The 25,069-nt window shown below is 38.5% G+C and overlaps 3 protein-coding genes and 1 long non-coding RNA gene across 5 annotated transcripts in view; 1 reads left to right on the plus strand and 3 right to left on the minus strand.

The window, feature by feature from the left end:
• The first annotated feature begins 120 nt into the window (after window positions 1–120).
• Window positions 121–19,973, plus strand: LOC115246070. Of its 2 annotated transcripts, XR_003885629.1 has the most exons (4): window positions 121–377; window positions 8,509–8,606; window positions 15,664–15,872; window positions 17,244–17,309. It is a non-coding gene; the product is annotated as an uncharacterized LOC115246070 (long non-coding RNA). The 2 variants fall into 2 exon arrangements; XR_003885628.1 differs by lacking the exon at window positions 15,664–15,872 and having other exon boundaries at window positions 17,244–19,973.
• Window positions 780–8,844, minus strand: LOC115246065 (bestrophin-2). The gene is made up of 11 exons (XM_029824652.1): window positions 8,689–8,844; window positions 6,634–7,182; window positions 5,952–6,515; window positions 4,741–5,061; window positions 4,085–4,418; window positions 3,688–3,909; window positions 3,238–3,533; window positions 3,106–3,138; window positions 2,688–2,908; window positions 2,348–2,624; window positions 780–2,076 (listed from the first exon to the last, which is right to left on the minus strand). The coding sequence occupies exons 3-11, from the start codon at window positions 6,020–6,022 to the stop codon at window positions 1,764–1,766; spliced, it is 2,088 nt and encodes a 695-aa protein (XP_029680512.1). The 5' UTR covers window positions 6,023–6,515; window positions 6,634–7,182; window positions 8,689–8,844; the 3' UTR covers window positions 780–1,763.
• Window positions 9,678–25,069, minus strand: part of LOC115246063 (probable phospholipid-transporting ATPase VD) — a 31,889-nt gene continuing 16,497 nt past the window's right edge. The window contains 15 exon segments of the mRNA XM_029824650.1: window positions 9,678–11,265; window positions 11,356–11,529; window positions 11,766–11,953; window positions 12,015–12,119; window positions 12,203–12,243; window positions 12,246–12,411; window positions 12,559–12,846; window positions 12,981–13,384; window positions 13,720–14,152; window positions 14,233–14,506; window positions 14,570–14,731; window positions 14,904–15,199; window positions 15,468–15,821; window positions 16,785–16,953; window positions 17,231–17,427. Coding sequence (XP_029680510.1) covers window positions 11,214–11,265; window positions 11,356–11,529; window positions 11,766–11,953; window positions 12,015–12,119; window positions 12,203–12,243; window positions 12,246–12,411; window positions 12,559–12,846; window positions 12,981–13,384; window positions 13,720–14,152; window positions 14,233–14,506; window positions 14,570–14,731; window positions 14,904–15,199; window positions 15,468–15,821; window positions 16,785–16,953; window positions 17,231–17,427 — 3,303 coding nt within the window. The 3' untranslated portion in view covers window positions 9,678–11,213.
• Window positions 17,447–25,039, minus strand: LOC115246068. The gene is made up of 4 exons (XM_029824654.1): window positions 24,376–25,039; window positions 23,622–23,801; window positions 23,274–23,534; window positions 17,447–17,501 (listed from the first exon to the last, which is right to left on the minus strand). Exons 1-4 carry the CDS (start codon window positions 25,011–25,013, stop codon window positions 17,456–17,458), a joined length of 1,125 nt encoding a protein of 374 aa, XP_029680514.1. The 5' UTR covers window positions 25,014–25,039; the 3' UTR covers window positions 17,447–17,455.

The following is a 25,069-nucleotide window of genomic DNA, read 5'->3' on the forward strand; positions in this document are numbered from 1 at the left end:
CCGACGGTCTGGCACTGTGTGGCGCTACGCACGAAGCCGGCCGCGATTCGCCGCCCCTCCAACGCCGGAGACGGCCGAGCGAGCCCGAGAACCGCCGAGCGCCCGAAAGCTACCGAGCGCGACCGAACACGGCCGAGCGCGCACGCGTCGGCGACCGCGACGAGTAGGTTTGTTATTCTCGGTCAGATTCGATTGTATCGCCGTAAGATCGCGACGATAACACGTTACGCAGTGATGTACGCATATTTGTCGCGAGTGTCGTCCATCTCGTCGCGTTCTATCCCGCTGTCGCGATATTACGGAATTACGATATACGAGTGCTTTAGATCTACGAGCAGCTTGAAAGAAGACTAAAGCAGGTCTGGCAACATTTGGCGGTAAGTACGGCAAACATATTTGCCGCGAAATTCAAATTTCCTTCTTGCAACTAAATGAATTGTTTCTCAATTAATTCATTCTTATATCTCGATTATTTTTAATATTTATTAAGATATATTCGAATTTTATTTTTATATTAAACGCGATTATTGCAATTAGTTGGCCGCTTTCGATATTTTGTAGTATCGTTCTGCGATAAACTTTAATTCTTTTTCCTATTATTTGAAAATAAATCTCTGCTCGAATTCGTAAAAATTGCTATTTCTGTTTCGTTCATTCAAGGGCTAATAAGAGCGATTTCTTCCATTTTCGTGATATACGATCAGAAAAAAATAAAAAATCTATATCTTTACATTGTATATGTTTATAATGTTTACATTGTAATAGACAAAAAATCAATATTTATCTTATCGAAAATACTTTATTTTAATAATACTGCAAAATAAATGGCTTATTTATGAGCGCTAATAACAAATCGTGTATATCGTGGAATGTTGAATCGAAAATGATGACAATAGTCAAATAGTTTGTGCGTACGTCCATAAGATTATGGATATATTTATGTGTAATACTGTGATAAAACATGAAAATTAAATTCACACAAAATAGAATCTTGAATACAAAGTTTAAATATAGAGTATATGTAGACAGATCTTAATTAAGCAATTTGTATTTAACTTTTTTTTTTACGTAAATTTGGGGAATTACTTTTTATAAATTTTCAAAGACGGGGTTTTTCTAATTTTGTAATTTCTTTAAAAGAGGTTTAATCGGATATATCGATTAAGAATTGATACATTTTCATTGATAGCACCTTTATAGTTTTTTTTTTTACGCTTCTCATTCGCTTGAGAATTATGGAAGTATTCTATGTATGTGTATCAGTGTAAATACTTAATCATAGTCAAAATTAATTATATGTTTTTGCTATATACATTTTTTATATTAAAAAATACGAGATTTTTTGTTTCTCATTTATAAGGACTATGAAATTTTCTTTGCTGGTTTTAGTTTTGTTGCTTATGCTTAAACTTTCGCATGATAGTTGTTGCATTATATATGTATATATATATATCCATTTAAAATATTCAACTTATATCATTTTATAAACTTTTCAAAGCTTAACGCTGATATCACGAGAATTACAATTGATTTATATATAAATAATAATTTTTATCACCAGCGCTTTGTTTTGAATGATGACAGCACAATTATGGATTTTTTTCGCGAGATATTGTTTCAATATATAAGTACATCAAAAATACGTAAAAAATCTACCACTTATGTGAGGTGATATATTATCGCGCTACTCTATCCAATTTCTAGTTATTTAGGCTTATTTAGGCCAATCATGAAAAACGTGGATGTAAAAATAACATATTTTTCTAAAACTGTTCGTCACGTTCGTTCATGCTACGTCGCGACGCGTCCGCTAATTCCGTCAGCAAAAGAGTCTCCGTATCTGGAGAACTTATCGATTGATTAAACGTACCGATCTGCCCGCTGACACTTCGAGCGAGCTTACGGTTACGTCTCTGTTTCTTTCTCTCGGTTTTCAATTTCGTAAATTCGTTCGCAGCATTGTCGCTGCAACACGAGGAGCTTGAGGTACTGGGTAGATCATCGTTTATTCCGCTACCGGGGTAACTTGCCGGATCGTAAAAGCTCGATCGCGCCGATTGCGTGAATTCTTGTGTCCTGAAGATAAGAATAAAATCCCTCAAAATTATATATATAATTAAAATGTATTTTGAATAAAATTTACTCTCAAATATATGTGATATATATTCAAAAGTTTCTATAGAAATTTAATTCTATAAGAAAACATTTTAATTAAATCCAATATATATCTCTAATAAACTTTCATTGATATATATTTGTCATACATATATAAAATATCATTGAAAAATTGCCGAATATCATTTGTGTATTTCACGATGTTTCATAGATCTGTTGTTAAATTACCAACCTTAAAGTGCTCGGCCTTTCGTGCGTGGTTCCCGATTCCGTGCTATCGGCTGTAGTTAGGACTCCTCCTCGTGCAGGTGCGCTCCTAGAGAATACTTCGCGGTTACGAAATTGCGTTGGTTTAGGCACGTCTACGGGATCGCTCGGCGGTGGCGGGCCTTGTGCGAATATATTTTGTACATGGGGTCTATTGTTATCGTTCGATTGCCGTAACGATGTGAGCGTCAGTTGCTCGTCTACCTCCTCGATGACGCCTATTCGCATAGAACTACTCGCACCTGCAACAATTTCCATTGTATTATATCTTGATCTCGTTATTTGACATTAAATAAAAGACATACCAGGTGGTCGTATTTGCAACGAAGCTGCCGAGCTTGAGTTCGTAATCTTTGCCGGAGTTTTAGTGCCACTTGTGGTACCTCCGTCCGGTCTGTCTTCCTTGCTAAAGAATCTCTTAAGTACGCTTGTAACGCTGTTTATTCTGGTGAGCGAGCCACCCAAGTTGCTAGGAGTTGAACCGCTGCTGAGATTGCGTTCTCGATTACTCACTCTACTGGCACTTCTAATAAAAAATCAGTACAAGTTATTGTTGGAATCGTAAATACTCAATTGCTATTATATCTGTCTTTACATTTATAATTATCGTATTTTCTAAAAAAATTTTGTCTAAAAATCTAATTTTATTAATGCAATTATTGCATTTTGAGCTCTTACATTATACCAAACTAATCTATCGCAAGATATATAGATAAAAGTTACCTTACTAATTTCTCAGTGCTCTCTGAACCATTTCTAAATTTGCATTAAAAATAATAATGACGCGTCAGTAAACATATTTCTCTTTCAAATTTGAATAAATATTACTGAAGGAACTAAACAATTTGCGCTTACCGGGAAATTTTTCCGGTCGCGGTGAAATGTATGCCCGACGCAGCGTCGTCGGCAATGTCAGAGTGGAATTTCTGATCATCTGGTGCCAGATCCTCGATTTTAACCGACGACGGTTGCAGTTCTTGTTGCGCGGCGGACAATTGTATGCCGGCTGTTGAGTGTTGCGGATGTTCCTCGCGGAAGGGTTGCGCCGCGGCTGTATATGGGAGCTCCATGGGGAATATTTCGTCCCAATATTGATCGCGTATGAGTTCCGGATGATCGTGATGCATCTCGTCGACAATCAAATAGCTTACCTTAAAAGCGGACGAATAATAACGTCATTAAATATGGATATTTCGTTACAAATTCGTAAACTGCACGAAAGTATTATACAATTGCAAATTTAGATAAATTATTATCGCGATAAATTTTGAAAAAGAGAGACAAAAGAAAGAAAATGACTCTTACTTGCAAATTGCGATCGATTAACCAATTTACTTCGAAATCGTCGTCGTCCTCGCCGAACGGATTGATTAGCGTTTCGGCTACCTTTAACCAGCCCATATAGAAAAAGAACTGTAACGTCGTGAATACCGGAAAGTACAGATCAATGACCGAGTTTGACGTTTGAATCCATTGACGACCCATTACGCTAGTCAGGAAGTAGGTGTATACAGCTAATGTGACGACCTGCATGGCGAAAAAATAAAGTAAAATTTAAAACTCTAAAACATGAAGCAAACTTATAATAAATCACAAGTTTCTTAAACATAGTATATAATACATATTTATGAATGATGTATCCAATAATGGACGCAAATCGCTTTTTTCGTTAGTTTTTATTAATTTAAGAACTTGTACTTACCTGAGTATAGACTAACGGGACACTAATTGTGTCGTAGTGTAAAATAGTGCCGCATTTTCCGCGGAATTTGTTGAGCTCGTCGATAAGAGTCTTGACCGCGAAATCGTCGCGTATTCGACCTTCCTTTCGAGCGCGGGTCACGATACTCGTGGCCCAAACTATCGGCAACCAATGCTTGCTCGGCTTCGGAAATTTCGCATTCAGGCTTTGGAATATCGTTAGTTCGTTGTCCAGTAGCAGGCCGCTGTCCACGAAATGCTCCAAGGTGGGGAATCTTTTCTTCACTCGCGGTGCGACATTTGTTAGGACCACAGTCAAACAGACGCACACATACCTGGAATAATTTATTTCTCGATAAAATTTGCGCGGAGAATCATTTTATAATTATTTTACAATAAGAAAAAATGCGCTTCTTAGTTTCTATCTTTTATTTTTATCTAAAACATGATGGAATATATATAATTAATAATTATTTATATAAAATATTTTATTGATTCCGAATAAATAAAATGTATAATACTTTGAGAGGAGAATTATATAAGATTGTTCACGTTCTATCATTTAGAAGAAAAAGAGGAAAATATTACGCTGTTTTTCATTTCTCTGACATTATTTGCTCCAACTTTATATTATAATAACTTAACATTATACGGTACCTAAGGATCGTACGACGCATTAAACGGCCGCGCTCGTCGTTTCCGTGTATAGTGGCTGATACGAAGACCGCAATGGAATCGGGCCATGGTATCGCTAAGTATTGATTCCACCATCTAGTCATCACGATAGTAACATAGAATCCCAGGATAAACGAAACCGGTATTAGGTCGCTAAACTCATTGCAGTATGCCACCACAAATTCAAAAATCTTCTTCTGCTCCTCGTTTAATAGCAATCGGTAGATGCCAGACAGCGAATAGTAGATGAAGAGGAAAAGTGATAGGTCGAGCCAGACGAGTTTGTAAATACTCGCTCGCCATCTGAAACAAATCGCATAGCTCGTAAATGAGAAGCGAACATCTGTCACGGAATAGAGATATGGCTCGAGATGATATCTCGTGCCGAGAAATCGTGTCTCATACTTGGCGAGTAGACAAAAGTCCTAATTAAGATCTAGTGCATTTTAAAATTTGTGACAAAACAGTTATAAAACATTTTAATTTAAAACCATTGCACATAATATATGCGACTAACGTTATCGCGTCACTGTTATCGAGCCAAAAGTCAATAATTCTGCTTACGAGTAGAAACCGTATCTTATGTTAGTTTCTTTCCACGAACAGCGGCATTACGTTTGAAATAGTATGTTAACTTTGAATGACGGAGAGTGTCTTATTTTTATGCAAACACGCGTTAAAAACGTGTCGTCATCCGTTATTTGCGATTGGAAGTATTCCAATATAAGTTACGGTGAAATTATTCTAAAGAACAGCTTGCTCGTGAATGCCATTATGGCATATAGAGAATCTACATTTACGTAAGTTTTACGTAAAATGATGAATTCGGACGAATAATTAAACGGAAAAAGAAAGTATTTAATTATATCTCTTGCAATAGCATAATTCACATTACAATATTACATAGAAAACGAGGATGAAAAGGAAGCGGAAAATAATAAGCGGGTGGGAAATGATATAAACATAAGAAATTGTAAGCAGTTATGTACACATTAAAATTAATAGGATGAGTATTAATATAATATTTTCTAATATCGTGTAAAATTACTATTCAAACATAGACAAGCAATTTTTTATTAAAAAACATATATTTTTGATAATAAAATCAAAAATCAAAACATCGATCAAAAATTGCAAATCTTCATATACGAAATGATCTCACGAATGGCAGAGAATTAAAATCGTCATCTCACCTGAGCAGCAACTTGGGGAAGCAACCGAGCCCTCTGCAAGTGGCTACTTCAGCAGTGTAGCTGACCGTCATGTTTCATCTGCTGCTTAATTCTCTTTCTCTCTTTGACTCAACTTTTCGTACTATATTCGCGCTTTTGCCTATAAGCAACTCGTGACATCTCCGAGAAGCATCGGGAAATGTCAAAGTTATAATCGAGCGCGACTATTCGCGTGATTGTAGACGACGTCAACTCCTCTTCGGCATCATTATTCGCTTCCTCGATGAAATCGAGCTCGCGAACCACCATCGGTAAGAGATCGCCAAGGTCATCGTTGGCACACGATTGATCCGGCTCTGACGCGATTATGTAAGGCTTGTAAGGTATAGAACGCAAGACAAACTCATTAGCTTTAATACACGCACTTCTCGCGTTTCACGTGAATCAACGCTGTCAATGGAACTATTGTTTGAATCTATCGTTGTTCTTCTCCTCACTTCTTTGACGTTAACATAAGTATGTTCGTTTTCGTGGTCGATGATGCGAGATGAACTTGGTATAGTTCGATGTGAATTCTTCGTCGCACTAAAATTTATTAACGTGTTATTATCGGTGTCTTTTATCATATGTTATCAAGTTTTAACAAAGTCATAAATTCACACACTATATAAATTTACACAAGCGATTCGTAAAAATTTATTACCTCAGAGATATAATCGAAGGGTTCTGGATTTTATTGGTTTTCTCCGTTACTTTTGTTGTCTCTTTGGAAGCAAACATTCATTCATATTCCAAAATTATAAAATCATATAATTTGTTTTCACAAATGTGACCGTGATGTTGCCAAGAAATGTGTTTCGTTTACTCGAGATATCTTATGATATCGTGAAATTTTATGCTTTTATCTATTTTCTAATTAGCAATTTCTTCTTTGTCAAGAATCGTGCATTTTGAACATCTTTTCGTTACAATGTTGTTTTCACAGAAACACCTCGAAAGTTTTTTTCTCACGGATAAACATTAGATTTGAAACGGTGAATATAAAACAGGAACTTGATTTGTTTGAAATTCTTTGATGGTTCACGTAACATCAAAGGTCGTCTACATCAAGGATACTGCTATCCTGACATATATCAAAAGAGTTATTTGCAAGTGTGCTGAGCTGCTCATTTTCCCAATTATAAGATAGACGCTGATACCAATCAGGCGCAGATAGTTCGTTCCTTTAATCTTCTTGACAAGAATGTCCAATCTGTAAAAAATCGATGAATTAAAACATACGTATAAAAATGTATTATTCCAATTAAATTGTAAAGTTTAAGTTTCGGTTTTCTTTCGGAATTTCTCCAAATATTAAATTTTCTCTCCATTCGTTTTTACAAAAAAATATAATTTTTATTACAATCAATTTAAAAGAGAGAAAAAATGAAAAATAAATCTTTCTTTAATTGGTACTGGAAATAACGAGCAAAATTTTTAAAAAATTCCGAAAATCCAATGCAAATCGTTTGATATATGATTACATCGCTACAGTTATTGCGTGACCAGAAAGGATCAATACGTAGTTGTGTAGAAGGTTAATCAGTAGGGAGAGGAAAAGGATGTGGTATTTTAACATTTTTAATTCAATCCTTTATTTCATCGCTCAAGATTCTAATTCTTGAATGAGAATCTATTCGCATAATTAATTACTTTTAATTTTTCTTAATCCCTTTTATCTATATTCTCCGAAGTATATTTCGCATTCTATTGCATTACGCTCATTATTGTGTACGTATCGTTATCATTATGAAAGCACATTATCACGAGTATTGTACGTTGAGTGTCAATCGGCGCGTCGCATCGACGAGACCGTTAGTCTCGGTCGAATCCACAAAAGTATAGCGATGCGAGTTTCCCAGTGACGTCATCATGATATATGATATGACGAGTACGAAAAGTGTTACGGTGATCGTACGCCTATATGTAACGTCATCATTACGTCAAATATAAATTTAATACACATTGACCGGATCGACGCCGACATTTAAAACCCATATAAGAATATTTGATGTAACGTTATATATAATATCCATAGATATTAATTAATGTACGACTAATGGCACTAGTAAAAGAAATATTTATACATACATTTTTCTAAATTAAAGTCCAAGTTTTCATCGCGATACGAGACTCCGTCCGCTAAAATCGCGATCATATGTTACCGGAGGTACAAATGACAGAGTAAAGAAAAGTAAACATTGCGATGTGCCATACATTTAGCAGATAGAATAAAATTGTAAGACCTGTTTTTAATATATATTGCAATTTACAACGCTTCCGCGAAATAGAATATTAGCTTGGAGAATTTGGAGCATGCGTCATATAATGACACTGCTGCAGATCAGCTGTCATGCAATTTTCGACCTTGGACCTTTGCACAATTATACCTATCGTAGATGCGATCGTAAAAATCATTATTTATTATTCGCGTTACACTTTTTAATTCGTCTGGAATCAGCATATTGTCGCATTTTTTGTCATATATAATAATCACATGATTACAGTTACATATTGAATGTTTTAAACATTTTTCTAGGTGCTTGTTAAGGGAAGAAAATGTAGGATCGTGGTGAAAAGTCGGTAGTAGTTTCCAGCACACCAACGGAACGAATTTCATTCACGGAACAAAGAAAGGTAGGCAGTGTAGCGTTAGATAGACAGGTAGAGAACGTTTGACGTTAATTTTCCTTGTCCTTGCGCTCTCTTGCACACTTACCTCTTGGATTCGATCAATTCGCGCTCACGAATATGCGGGAAATATCAGTTCACCGAACGAACACGTGTGCGATCTCGGATCGAGCACGCATCTGCGAAAGAAGTTCCACATTACACAAGCAAATACCGCCTGGCCAGCCAGCACTGAGGCGACAGAGCATGCCGCAGCACGAGCACGCCAATCCCATCCCCTGCGCTCTTCACCTTCACCGATCCATCCCCTCCGACGTCCTAGCGTTTCCGCATGAGTCAGTGGTGCTCACAGTCGGATCCGCTTGTATTTAGCTGGCATTTATTTTGAACAAGTACGCTTCGGACGCTCACGCGCTTTTATAGCGATATTTTTTTCATTAATTTTTTCATCGCTCATATCGAAACAAGAGTCGTTCACCTTGACTTTGCAAGCAATTGAGTATGTGTAAAAATGATGGATAAGAAAGAGAATCTGTATATATATTTAAAAAGGATGAATCTCTTGTTTTGTCTTACTCAAAAAATTGACATTTTAAAAATAGTATAATCAATTTTTGTCTACATCTATATCTCATAACGTCTTCATTAATAAGATCAAAATGGTCGTAAAATAATATTGCTTTCACGTTTTCCTTTGGTCAAAAAACTTTCTTGCTTTCACTGTTCTACTTCAATGAAATAAGCATATATAAGTAATATTTATGACATCACAGTGACGTCATTAATGTCTTGTTGAGGAAAAGAAATAAGTATTAAAAAAGCGTGAGCATCTAAACCACAAATTTACATTTTATAGGCACTATTTGTTTACATACGCGATTCCTGATACAGCGCAGCTTCAATTTGTTTATCGTTATCGCTTACAAACTATCTCGCGGACTAAAATGATTTGCTTGAAGAAAGTCAATTGCATTTTTAATTTTTCAGAATTTTTAGATTCATAAATGTTAAAATTCTCTTCTTGAATTTTTATATTCAATTATTTTCTCTCTCTTGATAATCATAGAATTGTATATCTTTTCGGTTTTCATTTGCTTTTATTGAAAAAATATCTCATAATTATTGTACATGCAACAAAGAAGCGATATATATACATGCAAAATATCTCGTTTGGTTCGGTTTGTAGCGCGCAGTTACACTAGGTATACTGTACGTTAATTATACGACGATAAAGTCTGCTGATTGAATGTTTACGTGAGGACGATTGGGTAAAAAGGCAATTGGCTGGCAGAAACATGATACAGATAACAGAGAGTTGATTCGTTTTCTTTTAATTACGCAACACACTCTCCTTACATCGGTAAACGCACAACACAACGATAATCCGATCATTATCAAAATACTATGAGATAGCACGTGCAACGTGTTATCGATATAACATTCAATATGCCATTATATATCCAAATTAAAAGCTCTAAATTGATATCTTACAATATTTTTTCTTTGATATTGGTAATAACACAACAATAGATATAACAAAGCACGTGTATAACGTCATATTATATTAATTTATTATAATTTATCTGAGGCGTTCCATCGATCGTACGCATGTGGATCAACCGGAAATAGGAAATAACCCAACGCAATTACTGTTTTTTGCGTCCGCGCCTGCTTCCTACTGTTCACTTTATGATGTGACGCGTAACATCTAATGATAATTTAGCTAAAAACTTGTTTAAAAAATAAATCGGTTTGATAAAATATCTATCAGCGGGTGAACCGCGCCTCTCGCGAAACACACACTGTGTATATACATATATGCTTAACACTCTCTTTTTATAACATCTTTGTACACTTATTCTTCGAAGGTATATATATATATAAATAAAACGCTCTCTAGATATATATCCGTCTCTGTTTCTCCGTTCGTTGGTCTTCCGCTTGAAAATAGAATACACGCGGATACACGTTCGAGTGAAAAGTTTCAGGTCGAAAAAAAATACAAATAAAATACTTGTAATAGCGCGGCATAGAGACTTTCGCTCGAATCCGGCTTACCTGATACAATTACAACGCACAGTCTTGGTCCCTAGAAGTCACAGCCATTAAATGCAACGAACAATCTGAGATTTAAGGCCACTCGATTTTAAATTCAGTCGCGATAACTCGAATTCGAGAATGGCAATGAAAATGTTACCGTTATCGCGATAACGAGGACGCGCAGCGAACGCGTCACGAACGACAAAATGTGTTTCAACGCTTCTTAATAATCTATATTGTATGGTTAGATAGTGACGAGCGCAAATTTTCATGCTCGGCTGCACTAACCATGATTAACTAGCTTTCCTTTTCGCGTATCTACATCATTATATAGCTACAACCACGATTTGCAGGGAATCGTGAATCAGAGATAGTTAATCACGGTTGTCAGTGCAAACGACTTTCAGAAAAGGTAAGAAAAAAATCTTCTCTTAACCGATGAAGGAACACGCGGCTTTCGAAGAGGATCGCGACGGTAAAGAGTCCGCGTTCTTTCCCTTTCTTCGCGGCGACTAAAGTCGACTTTCCGAATTAATGAAATGGACACGCTTCACTACAATCTGATTATACCTGTCACGCAACGATAGTCGTGAGAGCGCTGCTTTTGCTTCTGTAGCTACCGGGTCTGCAATGAGTAAAAATGATACATTCTGGAAAACGAATAATGCGGAAACCATATTTAACGTAATTAGATAGCACGGTAACTGACATATACCTGATGGTAGCGTGTTGCGAGGAACGTGACCATCCAGCGATAAAGTTGACATCGCCTCTTTGACTGCTGATACGCTGCCGACGAATTTGACTACCGCTTTTTGCGGCAATTTGCTGCGAGATGAATTGTATAGCATCTGGTGCGATGGTTGATTGTATCGCTTTATAGAGTAACCTAGAGCATTAAAAAACCAAAGAATGTATAATTATGCCAGCCATTGTATAATTATGCCGATATAAGAACGATAATAATTTAATTATATGGAATTGTAAACACGCGCGAAGAGTTTAAAGTACATAAAATAAAAATCATACAATCTAAAGACGAAAAAGTGCAAGTTCATCTTTACAGTCTTGAATTAATATCGCATAATTATTGCAGTCTTAATTTAATTTACAAGGCGAACATACCTAGGCATTAATGCGAGGACAGATGTAAGTACTACAGTGAACCAGTACGTATGACGCGTAATGACCGTTTCCATTACCCAGAAGGATCCTGGTAAACCCATGCAATTAACGCAGACGGCATTATAAAATAGGCAAAATCCGAAGAATATGCCCAAGGAACCCAAGATGGCACCGATATGAATTATAGTCTGAAATAGACAACGTTATCATTGCCTGAAATAAGATATATTTTTATTTCTTCTTACTTACCCAAGATTTAATTTCTATGGCAGCGTGAAGCAGCATGACAACGATGCATGCCGTCATAATAGTCGTCCCGAATTCCCATATATCGATAATCGAATCGTAATAAACCTGAAAGAATAACGAAATGACGGAATTTTTATGTGCGATGATCAATCAAGTGTCCGACTCCTTATTCTTAATATTGCACTAACCTCTTTGGTGATAAAAAAGATAACGATACTTTGGTAAAGAATCCCAATCGTCCTCTTGTGTACAATTCCGCTGCTGAAAGTAACACGTGAGGCGCGGCGACTCGATCGTAAATGCCCAAAACTAGAGGCGGCAGCGAAGTGAACAGCAAGTTGTATAGCATTAAATATATTTGATCTATCATTACGGCACCGGAGAAACCGCAATACAACTGCAAGAAAAAGAATAGACATATATTATTACACATATTTGAGAAACATCTACATAAATTTGTCAGCTAAAATTACTAATTAAATAAAATAAAATTGCTAATTTTTCTTCAATAATTATTCTCTTCTTCGTTCTTCGCGACGCTCACCTGAAACCAGAACACGAGGAAGACAAAAGTTGCATTCTTGTAAAAGAAATACAAAATCATTCTGGCGAGACGGTCGTAACACCAGTGCCCGTGCAGAAGGAGGAGCCGGCTGAGCATGGAAAATCGTAAAATCGCGAAATCCGCCGCCATCACCGCCTGCGTACCTTCTTGTCCTGAGATACCGACACCCACATCAGCAGTCTGTATCATGCTAACGTCATTTGCGCCGTCGCCGATCGCTAACGTTCTCATTCCTAATTGCTTTTTAACGATGCGAACTATGTATGCCTATAACGTAGAATTAATCGCGCTTTAGTACTCCTTAGTGTTTTAATTAACTGCTAGATTGCTATTATAGTTAGAAAACTTGTCTCGAGTTTATTCACAATCTTTCATTATTGTCGGCATAACGTTATTCTTGCCTTTTGCAACGGCGTGGCGCGGCAGGCTAAGACGCTGGAGCACGTTTTCGTGAGTTCGAGGAACGGGCCGGTCAGGCCCGATCGCGGATCCAGGATCACGGTCAACGTCTTACCGTCCACGACGAGCGCACGTTGCCGTGGCCACGAACTGTCGATTCTATGGGCGTCTCTTTCGATGGAATCGTAATTGGGATACACGTCAACGGAATCCGCAATACCCGCCATTATGCTTGGTTGTTGCGGATGGCTATTGTTTGCGCTCTCTTTGCATGCCGAATCTAAATAGCCGCGTATGAGCGTCTCGGCAACGGATTTCGATCTCGCCTGCAGCTGCAGCAGCTGCATGGCCGGCGAGAAGAGCCGCGCCGAATATGCTACGTTCACCGCGGTCTCCGGCTTATCCCCTGAAACCGTAAAAGCGAACACATGTGTATATGACACGAAGTCGTATAATTGCTTTGACATTAGCACGTGTTAATTACGCACAAGAACGTGGTTTCGAAAAACGTCTATTTTATCATCGATACATATTCGCCTACATAATTTTTTTTCTCATAATCTTTTATTTAACGTTGTTTACGTAATATAATGCACATAGACGGAAGGTTGACTACGAGGAAATCCATTTATGATTTGACGTGAAACGCCATCGTATATTTCTCCACGATAACTGTTAAATTAAATAATGCGCGCGCGCCAATGTTAAACCGGTTTTGCGCATGCGAGTCTTTCTACGTACCTGTCAGAACCCACACGACGATCCCGGCGGCGACCAGAGCGGCCATTGTCTCAGGCACGCCGATTTGCAACTTGTCCTCGATGCCGGTCGCTCCCAGCAGCGTTAAATGCGACTCCAGTGTTGCGTATGAATCGCGCATGCGACGCTCACGGTTCTCCGTCGCCAGTTCCGCCTCGTTGTGTTTCTCTCGCCACATCTCGTACTCCTGCGACGTCAATGTCTTCTTTGTCATCACTAGGGTACGCAACCCTTGACGCGCATACGACTGCAGATACTGTCGAATACTCGCCGAGGCGACGGTGTTCTCGTCACCCGGCGACAACGCTGGCAGCATCGTTGTGTCGGCGCCCTTGCTGTATAACACTATCTCGCCGGTGTGAGGATGCCTGAGCAATACCGACATGCACTTCCTATTCGAATCAAACGGCAGCACCTGCAAGCGGTCAAAGAATAACAATCGGTTAACTGAACACTCCGTCGTTTTCGAATTATTCTTATCCGCTCACAACTTACGTGAAGTATCTCAAATGCGAGCGTCGACTTGTCCGGAAAAGAAATTATTGCACTACGAGGAGTCCGTTTCACTAACTTAACGTCATAAGCGCGCGCCGCGTGTACCAGCGCCAACTCGTCTGGGCTCTCCGCCTCGTAGATCGCTGGGTTTTGTAGTAACTCGTCGCTGTTTTTCGAGTCCGGAGTACGTCTCTTCTGTCCGTCCGGCGAAAGTTTTCGGCCCAATAAACCGATCCCTAGGCTCGATATCGATGTTACATTCAGCAACTTTGGCCTGAAAAAGAAATTGCTCTGTTAAATATCATGTATTTCATGTATATTTAAACGTTATACCAACCTGGAAAATTTAAACGGAAATTTCGGTGTGTCGTCGAACGTATTTATCGTACTGATCACAGGTGATACTGGAGACAAGGTGCGGACATTTCTGTTGCTCGGAGATACCAGTACCGGCGGAGAATTAACGGTCGGAAATGAATTGGTATCCAACTCTGTTATTCTGTAAAATATCATAGCGTTAAACTCAATGTGACAGAGACAATGTGATAAAAAAATAATAACAAATTTGATTTGTTTATTAAAAATTTGTCGTGTTTAATTAATCATTTTTTTCAAAACGTAATAAATTTATTTTTGTATTTCTTTTATTTCTTAATCTAACGTGTGCCAACCTCGTGGGGCCAGTTCCATTCTTTTGAGGTTCCTCGATGACCCCGCTAGAGTTCATAATATCGTGATGCGGTTGAGAATTTACGACAACCGTGTTGCACGTGGCCAAGACAATAAGAAATTCCTGTAAGCGATGTCGAAATGTACTTATGAGCAGGTCCTCCTTAAGCCGCGAGCACGGAAGCAAATTCTCATTGTCGCCTATGTGCGAATAATCCTGACCGCCTATCGCGCATCGCCTGAACAGCATTTTGTTTTCCGTGAGGGTGCCGGTCTTATCGGAAAAAACGTATTGTACCTGTAATTCAAGTAATTTCAAGTAATTTCCAAATATATTGCATGTGTTATGTACAAAAATATCGATAGGATATTTTTGTTTGAGAAAAAAAATGCAAAGAAAAATACAAAAGATGATAATACGACGTGACGGATACTAATTAAATTGGAAATACCAATGAGAGAGAAATGTTAACATGAATGAGAAAGTATAATTTTCATAATATCGATCATATAAAATACTCTTCCTCGCGCGCGCAGATTCATTTAATATAAATTACCGTACTCACTTGGCCTAGTTCCTCCGTGATATTCAGCGCGCGGCACTCCGCCTTCCGGCCGGTTTCCGTGTCGTGGAGGGCCGGATCGTGGCCGATATGGTACACCTGTCCCACCTTGGCCATCTCGATCGTCACGTACAGACTCAGCGGTATCATTACTTGAAATATTATGACGTAGGTCAGAAAGATCAGTATGCTTTCGTAGATCGGCTCCTGCAGCACCGGCAGGAACGGTACCACCGTCAAACCCGTGTACGCGGACAACCAGAATCGGCATCCGAATGCACCAATCACGCACAGCACCAACAATATCACCACGCACCATTTCACGTCCCTGTTCATTTGCTTCTCCAAACGGGAACGCTGAAATCATATTGCGTAACATCAGGAAAAGTTTAAATCTGCGCGTTGGAGGTACTTTTTGTGTTATCTATCTATGCTATCTATTTGTTTAAGAAGGATTTGATTAATTATACGAAATCATATAGCATCTATTTTTAAGTTTCTTTTTTTCAACACTCGTGTTTAACATATCTGAATAATTTAGTTTTGTACTTTCTTTCGCATATGTTTGACTTTTGACATTTTGATCGATGCTTTTTGTTGAATGAGCTTTTTTTGAATTTTAATAATAGTTGAATGAAATCTACTTTTTTAGCGATTTTGATCATTCGTAACTTTTTATAATATTACAATTTATTTAAACTGAACGATCAAATCGTAATTTATATTTCTCTGAACAGATGAAAACAATCGGATCAGTAGTTTTCAAGAAAAAGAAAAAGTGATTTTACAGAAAAGCATTTCAAAGATTTTGAAATTATTCTTATATATCTTTTTAGACACTTATATTGTTAGTCATATCCAAAAATCATTTTACATAGCTCGAAAAATATTCAGGGAAGATTATCTTCTTTTTCTTTACAAAATAGTTGAATGAAATCAACTTTTTTTTTAGCGATTTTGATCATTCGTAACTTTTTATAATATTACAATTTATTTAAACTGAACGATCAAATCGTAATTTATATTTCTCTGAACAGATGAAAACAATCGGATCAGTAGTTTTCAAGAAAAAGAAAAAGTGATTTTACAGAAAAGCATTTCAAAGATTTTGAAATTATTCTTATATATCTTTTTAGACACTTATATTGTTAGTCATATCCAAAAATCATTTTACATAGCTCGAAAAATATTCAGGGAAGATTATCTTCTTTTTCTTTACAAAATAAAAAAAAAAATTATAATTATTCTCGAAGAATCCATTCACTCTGTTAATTATTTCAATTGTTAATTTAGTTATTGTTTTCTTAAACATTTTTTTACCTTGTACCTGGGTCCACCGTTGTTCAGCAACGCTTTAGTCTCATGACCGGCGTATATGACTATACCCTCGATGAAGTTAGTATTCTTTAAAACGCATTCCCTGAGCAAAAGATTTTCCGTAGACACGGGCACCCTGCCACCGTTCGGATGCAATACGGCGCCATGAAACCTGATAGACGCATTTAGTAGGATCACTTGTAATCCGGTTAATTCCTAGTTTATAAACTGGTTATCGCGCCGATAAATACCGTTGCGATAAGCGCTTTTGGAATGAATCGTAAAAAACAAAATTTTATATTGAAAGAAACGTGAATTATATTCACGTTAAGAAATATTTTCTTTTTTTTTATCCGAACTCTATGGGAAAATTTCTAAAAATGATGGGTATTTAAGAGAGTTGATTTTAATACATTGTGAACATGACAAATTATCGCGTACGTATTCACCTATATATTCTAGTACTTGGCTGATCGACCTCGACCACCGACCGGAACTTGGAAGGCTGGAAAGTATCCTGCAGATCGAGGAAACCCCTGACAACCTGACGCTGCTTCAGATTTGACTCACCATCAAGGTTGCACGTATCGAGATAAGCTAATCCCTGAGGATCGCTGCTTCTCAGAAGCAAAAGATCGGCCGGTACCAGTTCGTTGTTTGAGAGGTGAACCAGGTCACCCACCTTGACATCCTTCCACGCCACCTTCATATATCTGTCGCCTTCGCTACAATGAAATCACAAGAGAAATCTCTCGTCAAGAAACTGAGGCATTACTTTTAAATATTACTTAAGCGACCACATTGAAAAAGGTAATTACATTTTCGTAATCGTGCGAAATAATTGGAGAGTTTGTACGGTAAATAGATTACTTCATCCGCGGCGCTTCCTAATTTTATCGCATGATTCGCAATTACGAATATTACGTAAATTACAATTTACGGCATAACTTTGCAATAAGGATTTAATTGCAAGGATGGATGTAACTAAGAGACTGCAAATATTTACTTAACAGAACGCAGTTTATTTTAGCTTAATAAACTTAGGCCATTACGTGTTGAATATATTATGCAATACTCTACAGTTTTCAGTAAATTAATCAAGTAACTGCGACATGCGCGTGCACGCATGCCATTATTCTATTATTAGGATCAGAAAGGGATTAAATCAATTATTTATACTTTCTTTATTGTACGAACAAAGGAAAAAATATCTGGCAAATAAAGTTGTAGAATCTTATTTAAGGGATTGACGTAAGACAATCGACAAATCCTCGCGTTGCATAAAAGAACTCATAAGGCTACCCTGCTGTCGTCAATGTCGCGAAAATGAATATTATACAGAGTTTTGTACAGCGCGAAACACACACACACACACACGCAAATATTTATCAAGACCGAAACGAGCCCAGCGAGATACATGTATCCGTTAATAAGCATTTGAAATCCACGTATACGCATCGGAATAGAAAATTGACCTTACTTTATCATAAATAGCGCGATGAAAAATTAATAAATCGACAATATGTTATTCTTTCAGTCATTTTTCTTAATCGAAATGATTAGCTTTAATATTACACAATGCGCTAAAAATATTCGATAATTCGCGCAAAAGATTTAGGAAACATTTAAAACGATTCTCTATCTAATAACAATTAAAGATTAATACATGAGATATTGATATATGCGGAACGAAATCGAGTTGCTGGAGTCGCTTGTGAAAACTCGGATTCTCTCTCTATGACGTGATTTTTTATTACTCTCTAAGTTGTAAGCAATGGCAGATCGCGACAGGCGTGACCTTGAGTAGCTAATTCAAGTGTTCAGAAGATAGATTCATCTCGCTCGAGCGTTCTCCGAGCTGCTATGATGAAATCGGCGATTGGCGATATATTTCCTTCAATTGCAAGCGTTGACTTTGAACGTCACGTCCGCACCCGTTTGATCGGAACGAATTTCAGACGACGAGTTATCGGAGGCGAACGCGTGGGCGAACTCCTCGAAAGGATGGCAAACAGCTGTTTGCCGTTTGACATTTGAACGGGATGAACGAGGAATAGTCGTTGTTTATTCGCGTTCATTTCAGGAACCGAGAAAGAATACTTTACTGTCACAAGGTCGTCTCATGCAGAGACGAGACTAAATAATGCAAATATCAATTCTTTTGTTTGTCTCAGAGGATAATACAAAGTAAGAAACGCGTCATTCTTGCTTTTGTATCGTTCAATTTTTCGCCACATTTAGTGTGACATCGAAATGAATTGCCGTAAATGTATTATGCATCGCGTATCGTATCATTAGTATTATCGCGATTAGGTGTGGCTATTTTATCGCGGATTCGTGTCGTTGCCTTGCGACGGATTCGCAGCACGTAACGCGGATACACGAGTTAATTATGCAATTATATACGCATATTTATATAAACGTATATTTACGGGTGACGTTATAACGATCGCTGTATGATATTTGTAAATGCATGATACGGATGAAACGAGACTGGAAACGGGCTAGAAATCTATCTCATGGCTCTTCCAAGATCATTTATCCCCAGGTATAATATAATGTTGCAAAAACAATAGCTACTGAACATTGACCAACAATAAATAGCAGGTTTTTATGCACGCACGGTGGATTATTTAAATGACACATAACTATGTATCGGCACGGTGTATTAAAGTAGAGCAATTAATCCGTCATAATTATTCGTCGTTTACTACCTTTTGAATGTTCTTTTTCTCAGTTATGCCAGAGAATATCAAAGGCATCGTATATACCGCGGCAGTACGTATTTGCTATCGCTCTAACCGCATAATAATTTCAGGACAAGTTTTCAACCACATAGCAAGAGATAACGAGTCAAGGATAGTTTACTAGTTGCACGCATTATATTACAATCTTATCATAATTCGCGTAACTTTCGTGATATTTCTAAGTGAAAAGATTTTCAACATTTCGACGTTTGGCATCTCTTGGCATCTAAGTTGATCTTAAAATGGTTACGCCTCTATAACATCGCCAAAAAACCACAGGAGACTTGTGAAGTGTTTATCGTACATTTATTCTTTAGCATGTTGGAATATTTATTGATTTATTGGAAACTAATATCCTCATTCAGAGAGAAACAATTTTTTAAAAATTTGTATATTAAAATATTATTAAAGCATATTTAAAAATAATGCCAAAAAAAAAAAAAAATTGTTTAGTAATAATTTTAAAACTTAGCAGGTAGACAAATATAAAGATCAAAATATTGTTTGAAATAGTGTCTCGACGTTTTTACGCGAGAAAGATTCATTCGAATCTGATGCAAGATATCATAAGAAACTCATATATTGCCTTATGATAAGTGTAACAAAAGAGATTATTTGTAGCTAAAACATGTTATTCGAGCATCTATAATTATCTCTTTTACACCGAATAATTTATATCGAGGACTTCCTACGTAATGTACATATAAGGAAACGGCCTTTACAAGTATGGATTTGCAAGTCGCTCACCGATATTTCAGGGCTTCCAACGCGTTTCGTAAAAGTGGCTAGAATATGCACAAGCGGATGTACACACATAATATTACATTTACACCCGTTTACATTGCTCTCTCACATGACATAAGCGATGACGACATCACTCATCTGCTTAACGGCACTCTGAAAACTCGGCAAGAGAGAAAGAAGTAGACCGGAGAAGCTTCTCAGTTTTCATTGAAGTGGATTTATCCGGGTACTTTGCCAGGCCCGGTGCCGAAAATTCACGTTACAACGTAATGTGAGAATATTACAACACAAGTCTGGAAGGAACGCGCTATTGCCGCGATTGGCGAACGACGCTTGAAAGTTGTTTGAGTTGCAAAAGATGATATATTTGCTTCGCGCCGATGATTCTTTCGGAGAAAGGGACTTCTAAAGTGGAATTTTGAGTAGGCTTCGGATTTTAGTTTGTAACGCTTTCAGAGATCCGCGTCATGATAACGAAAGTGACTCAACGAAGGCCAATAGCTGCCTCGCGCAATCGGTGTCAAATAGACGAGGCAAGTATGATGATTAGTGGACTCGTGCGACGCCTCCAATATTTATTCCGATAGAGATTTTCCTCCTATTTAACTCGCAACTCTAGTCGCGTCCTAGATCCATTAGAGTCATCGTAAATTGGTTTTCACGTTTATTAACTGAGATGGATAAACTTTTTTATCGAATCATCATATAAGTAATTCCTAATGACGTTCAAATAAACTTGAACAATCTATTCCTCCTCTGAAATGTTAACAGGTTCGACTTATCTGTCGATGGTTACGAAAATGTTGACATTTCAGGTGTGGACGAGACGCGAGAATAATAGCGATGAAATATATGTCGCGGTAATTTAACGAGCGGAATCGACAGATTGTGAGGCACGCGCCGCGTGAGACGAGATAAAAAGGGGGTAATGGTAACAAATGCGAATGTCAAGGTCTCCGGCGCACGAGACGGATTGCAATCGACCTGTGGCCGCGAGTACAAGAGGGAGAGAGAGGGAGAAAGAGAGAGAATGGAATCGTTCGCACCATTATGCAGATATGTTGCGTTTAGAAAACGATACGCGCGGGCGATTAGCGACTCGAGTCTCGTCGACAACATAATTTTGAATCGATCGTTCCTTCCCGACTGAAAGCACGCAAATGCATCAACTGTAATGTGTCGCGCGCCCCCGCAACACGTCAAAGATCCTGTCGATTGTTCCGCAACTATTTTTCCTATCTGATAAGATATTTCGACATATATTCCAATAATTAAAAATGCATAATTATTTTATTATTGTGACAATAATATAATATTTTTCATCATAATTGCAACGATATCTTAATGATAACAAGCTGAAATGTTATCGTCAAAGAAAGTTCTCGGTGATATCTTTCGCGAGCATGATTGGCAAATATATTAAATTAAAATTGAAAGAGAATCGACGTCCAGGGGACACGAGGAGACACGACGAAGGACAAGGTCATCCACGAAATCTTTGCCGAAGCAATACGCTGTATCGGAATTGCCAGGTCATCGATCAACTTTCCAATTACATTGCATTATGAACGAAGACTCGTGACGACCAAAACTGCCGACATTCATATAATCGAAACGACGAACGAACGATCAGACAGGCCGACTATAAATTCGATTACATTTATATGAGACACACGGGATCAACCAACTGTCAATTTTTACATGAATTCGCGAACAGGATTTCAAAAATATCATATATTCTTTAAAATTACAAGTTTTTTTTCTATTTCACGAGTATCTTTTTAAATAGTTGAAGTGACTCTGCAAGTTAAAAAAAAACATGATCTCGAAATATAATTATTCATTGGTATGCGAGAGAGAGAGAGAGAGAGAGAGAGAGTGAGAGAAATTGCTTTTTTTACAAAATTTATAAAACGTAATTTTAAATTAATTAGAAGATTCGAATTTTATAACGATAATAGACTCGCTTATTATCTCGAAGATGGTTGTAAATCGCGAGACAATTGTTTTCGGAGTTCATTCAACCCTCGTTCAATCGTACATCTACCTCCCTCTTGTTGCGCTGCAATCAAAAACCACGTGGCATATGTACATACGCGTTTATCGGCGCACGCGTCGAATTGTATCTACGGTTCAATCGCGCGCATGTGTGACTATATATACGCAACCTCTCCGAGCGATCGTTCACTGACTATTTCGGATGCACGAACGACGAAATAAACGTAGTATTGATATTGTATGGAGTTACATTAAGCGGCAGTTGTTGACGATGCTGCGAGCGCATCAATTGAAGGCTGGCGTTACGAGCGTAAACAATGCTGGTGATCGCGTCGCATCAACAACAATCTAGAACGTCGCGTCGCGGAGTATTCTTGCGGAAAAAGAACGGTATAGACCGGACACTTTCCTCTCCGTGTTCGCGCTTGTGCATGCAGACCGTTCGTTCGCATTTGTACGTGACCCACATACCTGGAATTGTCGGTCTTATATTGGAATCGATCTATTGGATTCCGTTGCCGCAAGGATTCTAACTGAAGCGACGACTGGCGTGGTAAACTAGCAAGGATAAACGAGCAAGGTCGATACTGGTTGAAATATTAAATATGTCTATTCAATTCTTCATACAAGAGAGAGGAGGAGAGAGAAAAAATTATCGTGCATTATTTATTTCGTTATTAAAAAGAAAATTGAAACTGTCGAAACTTAATCATTCGGTCATGTTACGCATTTTATCGCGTTCGATCGCTAACATCTCTTTTACCCAGCTCCCACGTACAATTCGCAGAGAGAGAGAGAGAGAGAGAGAGAGACGCGCAACATTAACTCTTTTTACGATAGTCATAAAACTTGCATTATCTCTGTGTTTTTGCGCAAGTCAGACAGGGGAAGAGGAAGGAGAGGTCAGGGAAAAAGAGGAGCTGATTGTATTCGAACGATCTCTACAACTCTATGCTACACACTGTATGACGGATGTAACGTCGCATTTTGTTCGTCGACTCACCTAACGTAGACGCGGCAGGTGGAATTGTTCACACGCCGGTCACTGGCGAGACGCCGGCGATCTTCGAAGAAATCCTTAAGCGCCGTAACCCCCAGAACGAATATGACGGGGATCATAGCGACTTCCTTGCCAAACGCATTTATAGCCGGTACCCAATTGAGCAAAACGATGAAAATGAAGTACAGATTGGCCACGCGGTGAAACTGTTCCAGCAGGTTACGAGGTAGGAAGCTCAGCGCCGTATACTTTGTTGTGCGTACCCTGAAACGTGTATGACATCGTGAGACGTGCGAGCTGATCATTCCATTCAAGTCAATCTTGTCGCACACATGCCTCTCTCTCCCTTACCTGTTATCCGCCCTATTTCCATTGGGATGCTGACTCTTCGGTGTTTTCGGAGAGACTAAATGATTCGGCACTATTGTCCTTAGACGGGGCTCCTCCGGCAATGGACCGAAACAATGGGCCCATAGTCTCCTCCACCAGGGGGGCGCGACGCTACGTCTTATCGTATAGATAGACTCCGATCTGCGAACAATCGCGGCATAGTTTGCGCCTTTAATACTGTGTTATGCCTGAAATATCATATTTATAGAAAAAAATATCGTAATTTAATTTTAAAAAAAAAAATTCGTGATCTCATTGAGACAGTATGTAATTTGATCAAGTGATCGGTATTTCATGACAAGCGATATCGGGGTATATTAATATTATCGATATAAAAATATAAATTATCAACAATTTTAATAAATAACCATTTTAAATACATCAAACTTTATACTATCTACTTATAATCATGTGACGGAGAGAAAAAATTTTCTGTTTTTAATTCTATTGTCTGATGTGTGTCAAAGATTCTTGAAATATTTCTTCGTTATACGATGCATAAAATTAAGAAAGAATTCTATCCAAATTTTAATATAAAGTATTAAAAAGCATTTTATTTATGTCTTTAAATTTCGCATATTAATATTAATAGCGTGTATTATATTAGCTTCTCTTAGATATTATCCGCTGTTAATGTACTGTTATCCGATTCTGTCCACGATCGACTTTATCATTTGAAACAATGATAAATCGCATCCCATATGTCATTTCGTACCTGGACGCTTGGCGAGAATGACCGCGAAAGGAAGGCATTCTGCCGGCAGTAGGCGGCCTGCCCTCTTCCCTGTGGCCCGGCGGCAAGATGAAGTCCGTTCTGGAGCCGACGCGATGGTGTCCCGTTACGGCCGACTGGCCTTGCGTCACGTCCGCCACCTGACCCTGGCTGAAGGCTCTCTGATGACCCGGCTTCTTCAGCGCTGACGGTCGACCCGCGGACGTGGCACTTCCCACAGTCGTCAACGGGCCCAGAAAAGATCCGTAGGTTTGTCGCCCGGTCGTGCAATCCGCCAAAACACCGCCATGGCTCGCCGATCTCGCGTGCGTCTTCGGCAGGGGTCTTCTTCTGGCCGGCGAGGTAACTTCCTCTACGGCGTCCTCGTCCTCGTCGCCGTTGCTGATCTTCGTTGACGTGGACGCCATCATCGTAGTGTTGGTGGTCATCGTCGTGTTTGTCGTGGTCAAGTGGTCGCCACCGTGGAGGAAAGACGACAGAGATGGCTGAAGGGGCGCCGTCGATGTCGACGACGATAACGACGTCGCGCGGCTGGGGTGGCCCGCACCCGGGAACACGTAAAGGGACTCTTGTCTTTCGATCTCCTCGCTGGCTGCTTCCTGCGCGTCGTCCTCGGACATGCTGGCACATCTACGCACATACGCAGTGCAAAAATAAAGATGGTAAACGTATGAAA

Source organism: Formica exsecta, unplaced genomic scaffold (assembly GCF_003651465.1).
Source record: "Formica exsecta isolate Colony F162 unplaced genomic scaffold, ASM365146v1 scaffold138, whole genome shotgun sequence".
Taxonomy (NCBI): Eukaryota; Metazoa; Arthropoda; class Insecta; order Hymenoptera; family Formicidae; genus Formica; species Formica exsecta.

Coding starts and splice junctions, on each gene's coding strand:
- LOC115246065 (XM_029824652.1), bottom strand. CDS start 6,022: ATGACGGTCAGCTACACTGCTGAAGTAGCCACTTGCAGAGGGCTCGGT. Junction 5,062..5,951: donor TTCCCCAAGTTGCTGCTCAG/GTGAGATGACGA, acceptor GATTTGTTTCAG/ATGGCGAGCGAGTATTTACA. Junction 3,534..3,687: donor TAATCGATCGCAATTTGCAA/GTAAGAGTCATT, acceptor TCCGCTTTTAAG/GTAAGCTATTTGATTGTCGA.
- LOC115246068 (XM_029824654.1), bottom strand. CDS start 25,013: ATGTCCGAGGACGACGCGCAGGAAGCAGCCAGCGAGGAGATCGAAAGA. Junction 23,802..24,375: donor CATTCTCGCCAAGCGTCCAG/GTACGAAATGAC, acceptor GATTGTTCGCAG/ATCGGAGTCTATCTATACGA. Junction 23,535..23,621: donor GGAAATAGGGCGGATAACAG/GTAAGGGAGAGA, acceptor TACACGTTTCAG/GGTACGCACAACAAAGTATA.